This window comes from Giraffa tippelskirchi, chromosome 9 (genome assembly GCF_054371585.1).
Source record: "Giraffa tippelskirchi isolate mGirTip1 chromosome 9, T2T-mGirTip1v1.2.pri, whole genome shotgun sequence".
Lineage (NCBI taxonomy): Eukaryota > Metazoa > Chordata > Mammalia > Artiodactyla > Giraffidae > Giraffa > Giraffa tippelskirchi.
Window position 1 is genome coordinate 107,485,677 of NC_137283.1, and position 18,286 is coordinate 107,503,962.

The 18,286-nt window shown below is 40.3% G+C and overlaps 1 protein-coding gene across 4 annotated transcripts in view; it reads right to left on the reverse strand.

Moving 5' to 3' along the window:
- Positions 1-18,286, reverse strand: part of FIG4 (FIG4 phosphoinositide 5-phosphatase) — a 165,743-nt gene that overhangs the window by 119,605 nt on the left and 27,852 nt on the right. For 3 of the 4 annotated variants that reach the window (XR_014064459.1, XM_081526720.1, XM_081526721.1), the window contains exons 2-3: positions 1,537-1,635; positions 137-260 (exon numbers count right to left, since the gene is read on the reverse strand). Coding sequence is in view for 3 of the 4 variants with exons in the window: in XM_081526720.1 (XP_081382846.1) it covers positions 137-260; positions 1,537-1,635 (223 nt within the window). In the remaining variant the exon portion in view is untranslated. Of the gene's footprint in view, positions 1-136; positions 261-1,536; positions 1,636-13,928; positions 14,064-18,286 lie in introns of all 4 variants that reach the window. The other variant, XM_081526719.1, reaches the window with a different exon arrangement.

An 18,286-nucleotide genomic window follows, 5' to 3' on the forward strand; every position in this document is an offset into this window, starting at 1 on the left:
GTTGTAAATAACCAAAGACACAGAAGCTAGGTCACATTTACAAACCTATATAAATATGAGCCTTGCAAACTATCTTCAAGTAGTCTATACAGAGAAAAAAAAAAAAGAGGTTGAAAGAGGGAGGCATCTTTCTTACCTACAACACCAAAAGCTGAAACGGCTCGAAATAACCCAGAGGAACCTTTCTGTCCCATCTTTGTCCTGTTTCCTAGATCCAAGCGCCCAAGTAGTTCTCGCACTTCTTGTTGAGTATATACATGCTAGAAATAAGCAAATTAATCTGTAAGGTTGTGTTTCATTTTTAGATTCATTATTTATTTACCTCGGAAAATTAAGTTTGCTACAGCTTTACATCATTAGCTATTTCACAGAGAAGTATATAAAAGTGCAGGACTAAGCTACAATTCTAAAAAGCCAACAAATTTTTTAACATTAGCAGTTAATTAAGGGTGCTTACTGGATCACACGTTGCTGTACTTAAAAGGTATACCAAAACCTTATCTTCTGGATCAGAGATTCAGAGGTATGAGGAATCCACAGACAAGTTTCAAGAAATCTATAAACTCCTTAAAATTGTATGCAAAGATTTGGTTATACGTGCATACGTGTATTTTTATGAGAAGACCCATAGCTTTTCTTAGATTCTCAAAGAGATCCCCGATCAACCACTTCTACCCCCAAGTAAAGCCAAGTATCATTACGTCGTATTAATAAATACTGCCAGATGGTATGTGTGTGGGTGAAGGAGGACCATGATACCCAAGAGTATGGGAAGTCACAAAATACAATATATCCAAAGTTATTATAACATAGAAATTGGTTTTCCAAAGAGCTTAGTGAAAATGAGTTCCAAACTACAGCTATTGATAACCTTTGAAAAACCAGGAATCCACATGGTTTTAGAAATATTCAGACAGGAACTTCAACACAAAGTGTTAGTTAGCTGCTCTCACCTGAGAGTTAAAATTAACTGTTCAATTCCACCTTACTATATTTCTCTTTTGACTAAAAGTCTCATATTTTTGTGCCACCTGAATTAAGTCCCAACTCTTAATAATATGACATGTGGATAAGAATAGCTTAACATTTCTCTAGCAAGTCATCAGAAGTGACCCTACCAATCACTTTTAGCAGTATAGTAAAAAGTCTGCAGTAGAGAAGTCCTTTTTGACTTCAAGGAGCTTTATATTAAAGAAGAAGAATAAATAATCTCTTCGGTGGATGCAATATTGAGAGTTATATCAGATCCTTAAAATGGCACCCCTTTAAGAAAATATATTCATTATCTTATCCAAAGAGTTTGCTTCGTAAAAAATCAAAACGAAGGACAAAGTGTAATTCTGGCAAACTTTCTGACTTCAGTAATTTTAGAAACCAGATTAGAGATTAAAAATTCTAGCCAACCATGAAAAACCGTCATTTTTAGATGTATGATAAAAAAAAGTATACATTGCTAGAAGCTGTAAGGCTATTTCATATCTGTTAAAAAAGAAGTACAAAGGTTTCTGTCTGTATTCAGGTTGTCAAGGTACTTACCCTGTCATCAATGATAACCAAATCTTTTGGTTCTGTTCTGTCAATTTTCAAAACACGGTATTTTGTTTCTGCATGATTGCTCCCAACTAGGAAGTATCTCTATGAAGAAAAAGAAATGTCATTAGTGTTTTAAGACAGCTTGCTTTAGACACATTTTATAATAACTTTGGTTTTTTTCTCATTAAATACATTAAGTCAGGTTACTTTTTAAAAGAAATATTTCTGTTAAGTACAACTGGCAGATTAAAGAAAGGCTGATTCTAAAAGGTCAACTTTAAAATTGAAATATTCGTCACGGTGTCATGATTAGCAATCTGATATTTAAAATGTACCCAGTAACCAGGTCAGATGAATTTAATTATATTATACAGAGATTAACCTAACTGATTGGGGACTGATGTTTAAACTTCACCAGGAAACAGCAGCTCTGGTAAGAATTAGAAAGCTCAACACATAATTAGGAATGCTTAGACAATTATAGCTAGTAAAATATTAATATTTTATGAAATAGACCTTTATACATTTTCTGTAGAAGACTAAAAATGACTTTAATATAGCAACTGTAAAAATCAACCACAAAGTCCCGATAAAAAATTAAAATGAATGTACTTTCCGAAATGGCTTTTTATAGATAAGCTACAGGAAATAATTAATATTCTTTCTTTTCTGAAACACTTCCTTGGAGCATTATACCTGAACACATTAGTCTTCTTAAATGAATACTGAGAATAAAATGAATAATAAAAATACAGAATAATCATCCTATATTCAAAGAAAATGCTTTTCAGAAAACCTAAACCAGATGAATAATTTTTAAACTGTGTTTAAGAAAATATGTAAAACTCCATTAGGAAAATTATATTTAAAATATTTTGCTTCAAAAAAGTCCTTTAAAGTGACTCTTTTTCAACACTGCAAAAATTAGGAACACTTTGCCACCATCAACGGGCATCTAACCATCTCATCAGTCACATAAGACACAGATAGACAAAGCAATTAAACAACAAATAAGATTCTTTAGATTAATGGCCAAACTGAAGTATAGGTACTGAGAGCAGAAAAGATTAATGTTAGGTACTAAAGGTGCAGAAAACCTCAGAGGACTTAGGACTTAGATTGAGCCCTGAAGGTTGGAGATTTTTTAAGGTAAGATTTTATAATAGAAGATCGGTATAACAGAAGATACATATGTGCTCAGTCGTGTCCGACTCTTTGTGACCCCATGGACTGTAGCCCACCAGGCTCCTCTGTCCATGGGGATTCTCCAGGCCAGAATACTGGAGTGGGCTGGCATTTCCTACTCCAGGGAATCTTCTCGAACCAGGGATCGAACTCGCGTCTCTTGCGTCTCCTACATTGGCCAGTGGACTCTTGACCACTGTGCCACCTGGGAAGCCCCATAACAGAAGATGAGAACTTGGTTATATTAATACTAAAGCTGTAAAAACGGATGAGTTTTTAAATTAAGTATATATCTGTTTACAAAGGTATGATCTAGACTTTCAGATTATAAAGAACAAAACTGTATGGTAAAAGATGATAGGTTAGGGACTTCCCTGGCTATCCAGTGGTTAAGACTCTGTGATTCCACTGCAAGGGGCATAGGTTCAATTCCTGGTCAGGGAACTAAGATTCTGCATGCCACACAGAGTGGCCAAAATAAACAAATAAATACAATTATGTTAATTAAAAAAAAAAAAAAGATGATGAGTTAGCCCACGCTTAAGGGGAAAACTAACCAAAACACTGAATCCCTCGTCTTCTAGAAAGAAATAGAGTCTAGATGAGAGTATCAGTTATCATGAGGAAGAAACAGAGCAATTATAATAAATTAGTAAAAACAAGACATCCAGTGCCCAGGATGCACTGGAGGAGCAGCTGGAAGGGCAGGGACCCAGCGAGAGGGAGGAAGTCCAAGTTCTCAGGCTGGCCTCAGTGAGTTCCTCCCCAAGATCCTACCCCCCACTGAGAGGAAAGCGGGGTCACAGCCTAATAAACTCAACCAGAAGAATAGCCTATAAACTACACGTTTGTTAGCAGAAAAGGAAACCACCTTCTTGAGCAATTGAGGAAAAACGGGTTCCCAGGAAAGGAAACAGTGAGTGCAAAGACTTGAACAGCGAAGAAGTTCGCCGAGCTTGTTAGAGGAACAAGATTAACGGAGAAGATGCTTGTAAAACACCTAACACAGTGAAGCGCCCAACACAAAAAAAGGCATTCAATGAGGGTTACTTTTCTTTGCTTTACTTTTAAGATATTAGCAAGTCTATGTCATTGTATTTGAGAAAAAGACTTCAAAAAAGAGGAAAAGAGAGCCCAGAGGGAGAAAAAAGCATGCCCGGGACCAGAATGGAACCAGAGTGGGGAAAATACACCAACCTATTAGTAATTAGTCTCTGTCCTCAGGAGAGGAGAGCATGCAAAGTCACAACCACGAATAGCGCACTATAACAGAGGTCTGAACTGGACAGATGACAACACAGGAAGGGCACTTCGCTCACTTGGGGAGGGACAGAGCACACTGTCCAGACAGGCTGGTGTTGTCCTGATGCTGAGTTTGGCCTTGGAGGATCTCTAGACAGGACTCGATGTCCTGAGCCAAGATAGAGCAAGTAACATCCCTCCCTCCTGCCCCTACCTGAGCACTTTTGCTTATATCTTAAGTCAGCACTTCCTTCTGAGCGCCCTGCTAAACTTGTTTGGGGCTACTCTATCCCGTTTGTCTATTATAAGCAGCTTTGGAGTCTGACTCTTGTGGTTTTTAATTCTAGTCCAGTAGTGCAATCTGGTTCTGCAGGCATTGAGTACATGTTAAATAAAAGAACAATCGCTCACCGCAGGCTAGCCATTTAATCTGCTGGGTAACTTTCTACAACATTTACACGAAGCCATCTTTCTTGGTTAACTGCACAGAAAGACAGTCCTTCTAAATCAACCACCTCATGGGATTCTCCGGGCAAGAATACTGGAGTGAGTTACCATTCCCTTCTCCAGGGGATCTTCCCGACTCAGGGATTGAACCTGCGTCTCTTGTACTGCAAGTGGATTCTTTACCGTCTGAGCTACATATAACTGAATCACTCAGTAAAGAGCCACATCACAGGTTTAAGAGAGGTAAAACCGCTGAGTGAAATTCCTAGAATTTCAACAGATCCTAGGAAATCTAAAGATGAACTGCAGTAGGACCATGACTTGGCAGTTTGTAATAAAAAGACTGAATTCCTGGGGTGGGAGTAGACAAACGCACTCTTGGCGTTTGGAGCACACACAGGAGAACGGATCTGCACCCCTCTCATCCAGACCCTTCCGTGAAGTCTTTACTCCACGAAGCGGAGGAGCCAAGGAAAAAATCCACAGAACTCAGAAGCAGATCGGAGTGGGAAGAAAGAAACGGGAAGCAGTAGAACTATCCACATTCTCTATTCAAGTGGTCTAAGAATCCTGAAAATGTTTTGTGCAGAGAAGAGCGACCTCTTGTGGAATCAGTTATGTGGGGGAAAACCCACAGCGCTCAGCAGTGCACAGAATGACGCTCCTGCACTGCCCCCTGGTGGACGAGTCCAGGCTTTCAGGCCAAATTTTTAAGAGGTACCTTTTCCAGGAAGGCCTTAATTCTACTTGGTTTGATTAACTACACACACATATATACACATATATATCCTTAGGCTTTATTATATTTAACATCATGCTTCAAAATTAATTTCAGCATTTTGGGGCTTAAAAATAGCCCTGAAATATCTTTTCCTTAAATTCTTCTCCACTGTTGATTTTTTTCTAACTTTTTTATTTCCAAAATTTTTCAAACCTACAGTAAAATCGAACGGTAAAATGAAAACCCACATTCCATTCAGCTAGATTCACACATGGTTAACTTTATGCTACATTTTTTTTCTCCCTTCTTCCTTCTAGAGATAAGCTGTTGTTTTTTTTTCTTTTGAACCATGTGAAAAACAAGTTGCAGGTATCATAACACATCATCCTGAAAGCCCTCAACTTTTATTTTCTAAATACAAGGACATCCTCCCACATAATCATAACAACCATTGATACAACATTACCTAAAATCCATCAAGTTTCCCCAAATGTCCCAATGGTATCCTTTATGTGCTAAGTCCATTCAGTTGTGTCTGACTCTTTGCGACCCCATGGACCGTAGCCCACCAGGCTCCTCTGTCCATAGGATTCTCCAGGCAAGAATACTGGAGTGGGTTGCCATGCCCTCCTCCAGGGGATCATCCCGACCCAGGGATCAAACCCACATCTCTGAAGTCTCCTGCACCAGCATGTGGGTTCTTTATGACTGCTACTGCTACTGCTAAGTCACCTCAGTCATGTCCGACTCTGTGCGACCCCACTGATGGCAGCCCACCAGGCTCTGCCATCCCTGGGATTCTCCAGGCAAGAACACTGGAGTGGGTTGCCATTTCCTTCTCCAATGCATGAAAGTGAAAAGTGAAAGTGAAGTCGCTGAGTCATGTCCAACTCTTAGCGACCCCATGGACTGCAGCCTACCAGGCTCCTCCATCCGTGGGATTTTCCAGACAAGAGTACTGGAGTGGGGTGCCATTGACTAGCGCCACCTGAGAAGCCCAGCATCCTTTCTAGCTAGCTTTAAATAAAAAAACAAACATGGAATCCAATCAAGGATTCTGTTTAGCACTTGTTACCAGGCCTTTATAAAATATCCTTTAATCTAGAACACTCGCCCTGCCTTTACTTTCAAAGACTGTCTTTCAGAACATGTTAAGAGAGCCCACAATTTTAACAACAATTTTCCTGGCTTCCTGTTGACGTCACTCATCTGCCCATGTACCAGTGAATGCTTCCTGTGTGCCAGGCACTGGACTAGATACCTAAGGGCAATGATACACTGAAGCTATATTTTAGGCACATGCCTTGCTAGTGGATTAGATTGGGGAAAAAAAGGAGTAATCAATCCGATTACTTTTGCTTGATGAGCAAATGCTTATGGAGAGGGCCCACGAAGGTGGGGTCTGAGGACAAGAGCTTGTGAGTGGTCTTTCCGGGGGCAAGGGGTTGTCTCCACGATGGAGTGGGGGCAAAAATCCACAGCAGAGCTGGGTGATCAGCAAATGGGTAGACTTCCAGGCAAAGAGAGAGGAGTGGAGGGCTCTGCTCACCCCCCACCCCAACACTAAAATCACAGTAAAGTTTTTTATCGTCATTTTTTTCTTAGAAGCCTCAAGGGCAAGAGAAAGAGAGAAGCAGACTGCAGGAAAAAAAAAAATCATCTGAAACTGAAAAGTATGCCCAAGAAAGAAAGCAGCAGCAAGTCAAGAAGCAATCCAATTTGCACTACAGAACCCCCAAAGGCACGAAAATTTGTGGCACCTCTCATCTCTGGAGGGGGGAAGTGTAAAACTTCAGAAAACTGAAGATTAAAAAGGAACTAGCACAGGCTTCTAAGGAGGAAAACAAGGCTTCAAGCTAAAGATCAAGAATGGTGTAACACTAGAAATTCTCGACAGCAAAACTGAAGGTGGAAGACAGGGACATAATGCCTTCAAATTTTTAAGGGAAAATTAATTTCAATCTTTAACTCCACATTAGGCCTATCAATCAAACCCGAGGGCCTAATAAGGGCATTTTCAGATATTGTTGTTGCTGTTCAGTCACTAAGTTGTGTCTGACTCTTGCTAGTGGATTAGATTGGGGAAAAAAGGAGTAATCAATCCGACTACTTTTGTTTGATGAGCAAATGCTGCGGAGAGGGCCCACGAAGGTGGGGTTTGAGGACAAGAGCTTGTGAGTGGTCTTTCTGGGGGCAAGGGGTTGTCTCCACGATGGAGTGGGGGCAAAAATCCACAGCAGAGCTATGAATTTGATTTTCCCCATGGACTGTAGCATGCCAGGCTCCTCTGTCCTCCACTACCTCCTGGAGTTTGCTCAAATTCATGTCCATTCAGTTAGTGATGCTATCTAACCATCTCATCCTCTGCCTCTCTCTCCTCCTTTTGCCTTCAGTCTTTTCCAGCATCAGGGTCTTTTCCAATGAGTCAGCTCATTGCATCAGGTGGCCAAAGTATTGGAGTTTCAGCTTCAGCACCAGTCCTTCCAAGGAATATTCAGGTTTCCTTTTTGGATTGATTTCCTTTTGGATTGATTAGACTGATCTCCTTGCAATCCAAGGGACTCTCAAGAGTCTTCTCTAGCACCACAATTCGAAAGCATCAATTCTTCAGTGCTCAGTTTTTTTTATGGTGCAACTCTCACATCCTTACATGACTACTGGAAAAACCATAGCTTTGACTACACATACCTTTATCAGCAAAGTGATATCTCTGCTTTTTAATACACTAAGTTTGTCATAGCTTTCCTTCCAAGGAGCAAGCGTCTTTTATTTTCATGGCTGCAGTCATCGTCAGCAGTGATTTTGGAGCCCAAGAAAATAAAATCCATCACTGCTTCCACTTTTTCCCTTCCAATTTGCCATCAAGTGATGGGACTGGATGCCATATTCTTAGTTGTTTACATGTTGAGTTTCAAGCCAGTTTTTTCACTCTCCTCTTTCATCTTCATCAAAAGGCTCTTTAGCTCCTCTTCAATTTCTGTGATTAGAGTAGTATTATCTGCATATCTGAGGTTGTTGTTGTGGCAATCTTGATTCCAGCTTGTGATTCATCCAGCCCAGCATTTTACATGATGTACTCTGAATACAGGGTGACAATATACAGCCTTGTCATACTCTTTTCCCTATTTTGAGCCAGTCAGTGTGTCTCGTTCTAACTGCTGCTTCTTGACCTGCACACAGATTTCTCAGGAGGCAGGTAAAGTGGTCTGGTTTTCCCATCTCTTTAAAAATTTTCCACAGCTTGTTGCAGTCCACACAGTCAAAGGCTTTATTATAGCCAATGAAGCAGAAGTAGATGTTTTTCTGGAATTCTCTTGCTTTCTCCATGATCCAACAAATGATGGCAATTTGATCTCTGGTTCCTCTGCCTCTTTGAAACTCAGCTTGTACATCTGTTTTCAGTTCATGTATAGCTGAAACTGAGCTTGAAGGAGTCTGAGCATAGCCTTGCTCGTGTGTGAAATGAGCACAACTGTATGGCAGTTTGAACGCTCTTTGGCATTGCCCTTTCTTGGGATTGGAATGAAAACTGACCTTTTTCAGTCCTGTGGCCACTGTTGAGTTTTCCAAATTTGCAAGCATATGGAGTGCAGCACTTTAATAGCATCATCTTTTAGGATTTCAAATATTAATAGCTCAGCTGGAATCCCATCACCTCCACCAGATTTTTTCACAGTAATGCTTCCTGAGGCCCACTGGACATCCTGCTCTACGATGCCCAGCCCTAGATGAGTGACCACACCGTCATAGTCTTCCAGGTCATTAACACCTGTTTATGTGTGTGCAGTTCTTCTGTGTATTCTTGCCACCTCTTTTTAATTTCTTCTGCTTCTGTTAGGTCCTTACTGTTCCACACATCCATGGATTCAAAAAGATGCCTGCCGAGGAACCCTTCCTCATGAAGCAATTGAAGGAGATGCTCCACCAAAATGAGGGCATAACTCAAGAGAGAAAAAAAATAATCCAGGATCTGGGAAAGTAAGGAAATCATCACAGGAGAGGTGAAGGGATGGTAGTTAAGGGAGATCCCAGGATGGTGCTGAGCTGGAGGCCATGGGAGCAACCAGTCCAGATCTGAGCCACTGCTTCAGGAAGAATACCTACTGTGTGAATGTGCTCAGAGGGGACTTACATATCTGGAAAGTTGGGCTGAAACCATTATAAATTAGGAATAAGGGGATTTTAGGAATAAGGAAAGGTCATCTCAGGTACCTGCAGTCTGAAGTTCAAATGGTGAACATGAAAGAGGAGGTAAAAAAAAAAATGCCCAAAAGCAACCAAGAGAAAAAGGGAGTAGTAACTGGAGTGTCCAGGGCTTTCATCATCAGGCACACGTCAGCTGGACTCCTGAATGCAGGCACACACGTGGAGGAAAGGAATCAACTCTGCTGGGGACACGTCTGTGTGTGTCAGTAGATTCGCTGAGGGGCAGAGGGGTTGGCAAGAACTGGGGTGGAGAATCAGGACACCAAAAGAAGCTGGTTTAAGATGCCCATTAAGACAGAAGATGCTCTGAGCTGACTTTTCCAAGTATCAAGAAAAAGCTTAAAATCTCACTATGCAGCTTTAACAGCAGTGACTTGGTTTAAAGATGAATGTGTTTCTAAAATATATACAAAAAATATATATATATAATACATATTATATATACACATATATACAAATTACATATATATATAATACAAAATACATATATAACATATATATTTATATATATAAAATATATATTCCATTTTAAAATGGAATACAGAAGGTAATCCACTTAACAGGAAATGCAGTTATCTACTAACATTTTCATCTTCTTTGATAATGACAGGCTAATTAATCACTCAGTTTTCAGCTGAGGGAAGAAAATCCACTTTCTTGAAAGAGGAGACATTTTAGGTTGTCCTGACAGCTTCGATTAATGTTAAACTGCACTTGAACTTTCAGAATAAAGGTATTATTTTTAAAGATCATCACCAAGTCACTTCTCACAGTCTTTAACAGTCTTTCAGGCCTGCCACCTCGCTGATCCCAGCAATCCTACAACCAGTAACACAGCCCAGGAGGAGAAGGGCGATTCTGACAGTCAGAGGGATGCTGCCAAGTTCATTCTTCACGGCGTCAGGGCTTTGCTGACGGGGAAGCATTAAATCCCCTCTGGAAACAAGTGGAAACTTTGTCACCTCCAACCACGTGCTCTAAACCGGCCATCATCACCGTGATTCTCGTTCCAACTTCACATCAACTGGTTCCCAGTTCCAGTCCCTTTGTGACCCACATCCTGTGACGTCCTCTCCTGTCCTCTAATTTCCAAATCAAGGCTAATTAAATGAGCTGCATTCCTCACAAAGTGGTTCATGCATGCTTAATTCTGTTTCATGTGATGGGATGGAAAGAAGGGAGAAGTTACCTTAATCTTTTTAGAACAAGGCAGCACTTGAAATAAACACAAACATACATACATATACAATAATAATTTTGAGCTAGCAAGAGTAAAAATTATCTCAACAACCGTATACCCACAAAACACATATGCAGAGACAAAGATCTACCACAGTTCTGTTCAACTATCAGTTTTAAAGTTAACCACTATAATGCTCCTTCCTTTGTTATAAAATGGTCACTTATTGCAATGGTAAGACCCCAAGGGTATTATGGGCAAAGCAAGGACTAGACACTGGAAATCACCTAAGGGAAGCTAGTTTCTTCCAGGAAAACAGCAGGTTGCTAAGTCTCCAATGGGAAACTCCTAGTTACACTAGGGTATATGAGCATCAGGGTGAGATACAGCCTACAGAATTTATCTGTAGGCCTGGGTCACAATGAGCTAAAGGAAAAATAAAGGCACTTAGTGACAAAAAGAACAGGTAAGATTCTAGAGGGAGTAGAACCAGACCTAAAGCATGTAACCTATAAACCTGTCTCCCTTGCTACCCAGATAGTCCTCAAAATCCATCATTAAACACAACTAACAACACCAACATAAACTTAACCTCAGGAACAATTCTATCCAGTTACCATTCTAAATGAAGGTTCAGGACAGGACTATATCTTGCCCAGTATATCTTTTTAATTAATGAGTCTTGTAATGTCTTCCTCACCAAAGAATACACTCCCACCACCCAAAACAAGAATTCCCGTTATATTCAGACACTTGCAAACAATAGTTTTGGTCAATCAATGCATCAGTGCATACCTAACAAATGAAAACCAAAAATCTATTTTCATATTACTACTCTACAATGGACCCAGCTAGAATCATACTGAGGGAAGCAAGTCAGAAAAAAAAAGACAGACACCACAGGATGTCACGTATCATTGGACAGCTGAGAATGGCTACCCATGAAGCAACAAACAAAATGGAAAGAAACTCAAAAAGTTAGAAAACAAAATTGTGGTTACCAGAAGGGATAGATGGGAGAAGGTATCAATTAGCAAGGTGGGGGGGGGATTAACTAATCCACTATAATATATATAAAATAGGTAATCTTTTTTGAGACTGTTTGTCTGTTGCTTCGTTTGCTATTATTTTCTCCCATTCTGAAGGCTGTCTTTTCACCTTGCTTATAGTTTCCTTCGTTGTGCAAAAGCTTTTAATTTTAATTAGGTCCCATTTGTTTATTTTTGCTTTTATTTCCAATATTCTGGGAGGTGGGTCATGGAGGATCCTGCTGTGATTTATGTCGGAGAGTGTTTTGCCTATGTTTTCCTCTAGGAGTTTTATAGTTTCTGGTCTTACGTTTAGATCTTTAATCCATTTTGAGTTTATTTTTGTGTACGGTGTTAGGAAGTGTTCTAGTTTCATTCTTTTACAAGTGGTTGACCAGTTTTCCCAGCACCACTTGCTAAAGAGATTGTCTTTTCTCCATTGTATATCCTTGCCTCCTTTGTCAAAGATAAGGTGTCCATAGGTGTGTGGATTTATCTCTGGGCTTTCTATTTTGTTCCATTGATCTATATTTCTATCTTTGTGCCAGTACCATACTGTCTTGATGACTGTGGCTTTGTAGTAGAGCCTGAAGTCAGGCAGGTTGATTCCTCCAGTTCCATTCTTCTTTCTCAAGATTGCTTTGGCTATTCGAGGTTTCTTATATTTCCATACAAATTGTGAAATGATTTGTTCTAGTTCTGTGAAAAATACCGTTGGTAGCTTGATAGGGATACAAGCACAATATACAAGCAACTCCTGCAGCTGAATTCCAGAAAAATAAACGACCCAACCAAAAAATGGGCCAAAGAACTAAACAGACATTTCTCCAAAGAAGACATACAGATGGCTAACAAACACACGAAAAGATGCTCAACATCACTCATTATTAGAGAAATGCAAATCAAAACCACTATGAGATACCATTTCACACCAGTCAGAATGGCTGCTATCCAAAAGTCTACAAGCAATAAATGCTGGAGAGGGTGTGGAGAAAAGGGAACCCTCTTACACTGTTGGTGGGAATGCAAACTAGTACAGCCACTATGGAGAACAGTGTGGAGATTCCTTAAAAAACTGGGAATAGAACCGCCATATGACCCAGCAATCCCACTGCTGGGCATACACACCGAGGAAACCAGAATTGAAAGAGACACGTGTACCCCAATGTTCATCGCAGCACTGTTTACAATAGCCAGGACATGGAAGCAACCTAGATGTCCATCAGCAGACGAATGGATAAGGAAGCTGTGGTACATATACACAATGGAATATTACTCAGCCATTAAAAAGAATACATTTGAATCAGTTCTATTGAGATGGATGAAACTGGAGCCCATTATACAGAGTGAAGTAAGCCAGAAAGAAAAACACCAATACAGTATACTAATGCATATATATGGAATTTGAAAGATGGTAATGATAACCCTATATGCGAGACAGAATAAGAGACACAGATGCATGGAACAGTCTTATGGACTCTGAGGGAGAAGGTGAGGGTGGGATGTTCTGAGAGAATAGCACTGAAACATGTATATAATCATATGTGAAACAGAACACCATTCCAGGTTCGATGCATGAGACAAGGGCTCAGGGCCGGGGCAATGGGATGACCCAGAGGGATGGGATGAGGAGGGAGATGGGAGGGGGGTTCAGGATGGGGAACACATGTAAACCCATGGCTGATTCATGTCAATGTATGGCAAAAACCACTACAATATTGTAAAGTAATTAGCCCCCAACTGAAATAAATAAATTTATTAAAAAAATAAATAAAATAAAATAGGTAATCAAAAAGGAGCCGGTATAGATACAGAGCAAGGGAGGTCTACACAGCACTCTGTAAACACCTACATGAGAAAGAACCTGAAGACAAATGGATGTATGTAGAACTGGAAAAAATTCCCTACATCTACAAAATAAATGACATTTTAAAACTTACTTAATTAAAATATAAAAATAAAATTAACTTAAAAAAAGACAAATAATGAGACACGAGCTTCTGGGTAAATGTGCTGGCATACTCCACACTCATTTACAACCTAGGAACACCACGTCCACTAAGGCCCTGATTTCTGTAGTAACCGGAAATGGGTGTGAAGAAGTCCTGCTGCCTCGTGGCCATCTCCCAAAACAGCAACTTTAAAAACAATGCTTACTCTTACACAATATTCACAAGGACTGCAGGGCTTAAAGGACATCTGCTGTCACTAAATGTCCTGAAGAAGGTAATAAAAAAAAAATTCAACATATGGCCCACCTTCAAGGAGTCAATATCAACAAGTAGATTTTATTACAACCATTAAAACAAAAAAGAACCTGTGTGATGGTGCACAAAATGCCCAAATCATGCGGTATACAAATCAAAACTACCAGGACTCAACTCACCCCAGTCTGACAGGCCATCTTCAGTGAGTTGTCAAAGAACACGTGGAGGAGAGGGCCTGGAGAAAAAGACAGCCTCCTGTGGTGCTGGTGGGGATGGAACTGGTAACAGTCTCGACACAGGGGAGTGTGCAGGGTCTGGAAACCAAAACGAGATCTATCTATGACCCTGCATCAAACACTTCAGAGAATATCAGGGGAAAACCAAAACTCAAAAAGAAACATGCTCTAAAGCTGCTGAGGGGCACAGTTACAATAGCAAAAACCTGGAAATAAAACAAAGCGTCCATCGAGAATGAATTCACAAAGAGGAACGGCTACATGTCCACCATGGAACACATCTCAACCGTGAAATGCAATGAAATAACACCAGTGGTGGCAACCGACATGGAACTAGTTCTAAGCAAGATGAGAGAGGTGACTCAGAACAAAAGGACAGACATCATATGGCATCACTTGTAAGACACTGTTAGTTGCTCAGTTGTGTCCGATTCTTTGCAGCCCCAGACAAGAACACTGGAGTGAGTAGCCATTCCCTTCTCCAGAGGATCTTCCCGAGCCAGGGATTGAACCCACTCTATAGGCAGAATATAAAAATTAATATCAAGAAACCAGCTGACTCAAAAGTAACAGACTCACAAGACTAGAAAATAAAATTATATTTAACAAAGGGGAAAGATGCAGAAAAGAGACAAATTAGGAGGCTGAGATTAACAAACAGAAACTATTACTTATGAATACATAATCAATAAAGAAATAGGTGTATGACAGGAGCTCTACTAGACTTTGTGGAATAACAGCTATGGGAAAATAATGAGGACCTCTCTATATATGTATATGTGTAAATGTAAAAGTTCTGTACACATACAACACATTTATCATTTTATGCTGCTATGACTCCAAGCAAAATGACACATTACCAAGAAGTGATGAGACCTAAGCACTGGGGTGTTGCATCTGGCACATTACAGGCTAATTTACACCCCACACCACAACTTCCACTGAAGCTCTGTTTGCAGAGGAAGCCGAGCTGGGCTGTGCAGAAATGCTGCTGCCTTGTGGCCATTTTCTGCAACAGCAACTTAAAAGAAATGCAACAAGGCAAAATGGTTGTTTGAGGAGGCCTTATAAATAGCCGAAAAAAAAGAGAAGCAAAAGAGAAAGGAGAAAAAGAAAGATATACTCATCTGAATGCAGAGTTCCAAAGAATAGCAAGATCCAATAAGAAAGCCTTTTTAACTGAACAATGCAAAGAAATAGCAGAAAACAATAGAATGGAAAAGACTATAGAGATCTCTTCAAGAAAATTAGAGATATCAAGGGAACATTTCATGCAAAGATGAGCACAATAAAGGACAGAAATTTTATGGACCTAACAGAAGCAATAGATACTAAGAAGAGGTGGCAGGAATACACAGAAGAACTGTAATTAAAAAAAAAAAAGGGTCTTCATGATCCAGATAACCACAATGCTGTGATCACTCACCTAGAGCCAGACATCCTGGAGCATGAAGTCAATTGTCCCTAGGAATCATACTACAAACAAATAGTGGAGGTGATGGAATTCCCGTTGAGCTACTTCAAAACCTTAAAGATGATACTGTTAAAGTGCTGTACTCAATATGCAAGCAAATTTGGGAAACTCAGCAGTGGTCACAGGTTCAGTTTTCACTCCAATCCCAAAGAATGTTCAAACTACCACACAATTGCACGCATTTCACACGCTAGCAAGGTAATACTCAAAATCCTTCCATCCAGGATTCAACAACATGTGAACCAAAAACTTCCAGGTGTACAAGCTGGATTTAGAAAAGGCAGAGGAACAGACATCAAATCGCCAACATCTCTTGGATCATAGAAAAAGCAAGGGGTTTCAGAAAAACATCTACTTCTGCTTCACTGACTATGCCAAAACCTTTGACTGGGTGGATCACAACAAACTGTGGAAAATTCTTAAAGAGATGGGAATGCCAGACCACGTTACCGAACTCCTAAGAAACCTGTACGCAGGTCAAGAAGCAAGAGTTAGAACAGGAAATGGAACAATGGACTAGATTCAAATTGAGAAAGTAGTACGTCAAGGCTGTATATTGTCACCCTGCTTATTGAACTTCTACGCAGAGTACATCATTTGAAATGCCAGGCTGGATAAAGCACAACCTGAAATCAAGATTGTCAGGAAAAGTATCAACAACCTCAGATATGCAGATGACACCACCCTTATGGCAGAAAGCAAAGGGTCACTAAAGATCCTCTTGATGAAGGTGAAAGAGTAGAGTAAAAAAAGCTGGCTTAAAACTTAACATTCAAAAAACAAAGATTATGGCATCTGGTCCCATCACTTCATGGCAAGTAGATGGGGCAAAATGGAAACAGTGACAGATTTTATTTTCTTAGGCTGCAAAATCACTGCAGATGGTGACCCGCCATGAAATTAAGAAATTCCTGCTCCTTGGAAGAAAGGCTACAATAAACCTAGACAGCATATCAAAAAGCAGAGATGTTACTTTGCCGACAAAGGTTCATACAGTCAAAGCTATGGATCTTTTAATCCAGTAGTCATGTACAGATGTGAGAGTTGGACTATAAGCAAGGCTGAGCACCAGAGAATTGACATTTTCCAATTCTGGTGCTGGAGAAGACTCTTGAGAGTCTCTTGGAAAGTAAGGAGATCAAACCAGTCAATTCTAAAGGAAATCAACCCTGAATAATCATTGGAAGGACTGAATCTGAAGCTCCAATATATGGCCACCTGATGTGAAGAGCCAACTCATTGAAAAAGACTCTGATGCTGGGAAAGATTGAGAGCAGGAGGAAAAGGGGGCCACAAAGGATGAGATGGGTTAAGCAGCATTATCGACACAATGAACACAAGTTTGAGAAAATTCCAGGTGAGAGTGAAGGACAGGGAAGCCTGATGTGATCAATTCTTGGGTGCAAAGAGTCGGACATGACAGCGACTCAGTTCAGTTCGGTTCAGTCACTCAGTCATGTCTGACACTTTGTGACCACATGGACTGCAGCACGCCAGGCTTCCCTGTCCATCACCAACTCCTGGAGCTTACTCAAACTCACGCCCATTGAGTCGGTGATGCCATCCAACCATCTCATCCTCTGTTGTCCCCTTCTCCTCCCGCCTTCAATCTTTCCCAGCATCAGGGTCTTTTCAATGAGTCAGTTCTTTGCATCAGGTGGCCAAAGTATTGGAATTTCAGCTTCAGCATCAATCCTTCCAAGGAATATTCAGGACTGATTTCCTTTAGGATGGACTGGCTGGATATCCTTGCAGTCCAAGAGACTCTCAAGAGTCTTCTTCAACACCACAGTTCAAAAGCATCACTTTTTCAGCGCTCAGCTTTCTTTATAGTCCAACTCTCACATCCATACATGACTACTGGAAAAACCATAGCTTTGACTAGATGGACCTTTGTTGGTAAAGTAATGTCTCTGTTTTTTAATATGCTGTCTAGGTTGGTCATAGCCTTTCTTCCAAGGAGCAAGCATCTTTTAATTTCATGGCTGCAGTCACCATCTGCAGTGATTTTGGAGCCCAAAAAAATAAAGTCAGCCACTGTTTCCCCATCCATTTGCCATGAAGTGATGGGACCGGATGCCATGATCTTAGTTTTCTGAATGTTGAGCTTTAAGCCAACATTTTCACTCTCCTCTCTCACTTTCATCAAGAGGCTCTTCAGTTCTCCTTCACTTTCTGCCATAAGGGTGGTGTTCTACATATCTGAGGTTATTGATATTTCTCCCAGCAATCTTGATTCCAGCTTGTGCTTCATCCAGCACAGCATTTCACATGATGTACTCTGCATATAATTTAAATAAGCAAGGTGACAATTTACATCCTTGATGCACTCCTTTCCCGATTTGGAACCAGTCTGTTGTTCCATGTACAGTTCTAACTGTTGCTTCTTGACCTGCACACAGATTTCTCAGGAGGCAGGTCAGGTGGTCTGCTATTCCCACCTCTTCAAGAATTTTCCACAGTTTGTTCTGATCCACACAGTCAAAGGCTTTGGTGTAATCAATAAAGCAGAAGTAGATGTTTTTCTGGAACTCTCCTGCTTTTTCAGTAATCCAGCAGATGTTGGCAATTTGATCTCTGGTTTCCTTGCCTTTTAAAACCTGTGGTTAAAGGGACTGATATGCACAAGGAGAGTTTGGCTGTAAGATACCTATTGTAAAAATTTGCTGCAAGTAAGTTTTCACACACAAAAAAGAAACTTTACAAAGGGCAGAATTTCATTATTTTCTTCAAAAAAGTACATGAACTAATGCAGACAACCACAAACCATGAGAGACATGCAAATCAAGATTACAATGAGGGATCACCTCACAGCATTCAGAATAGC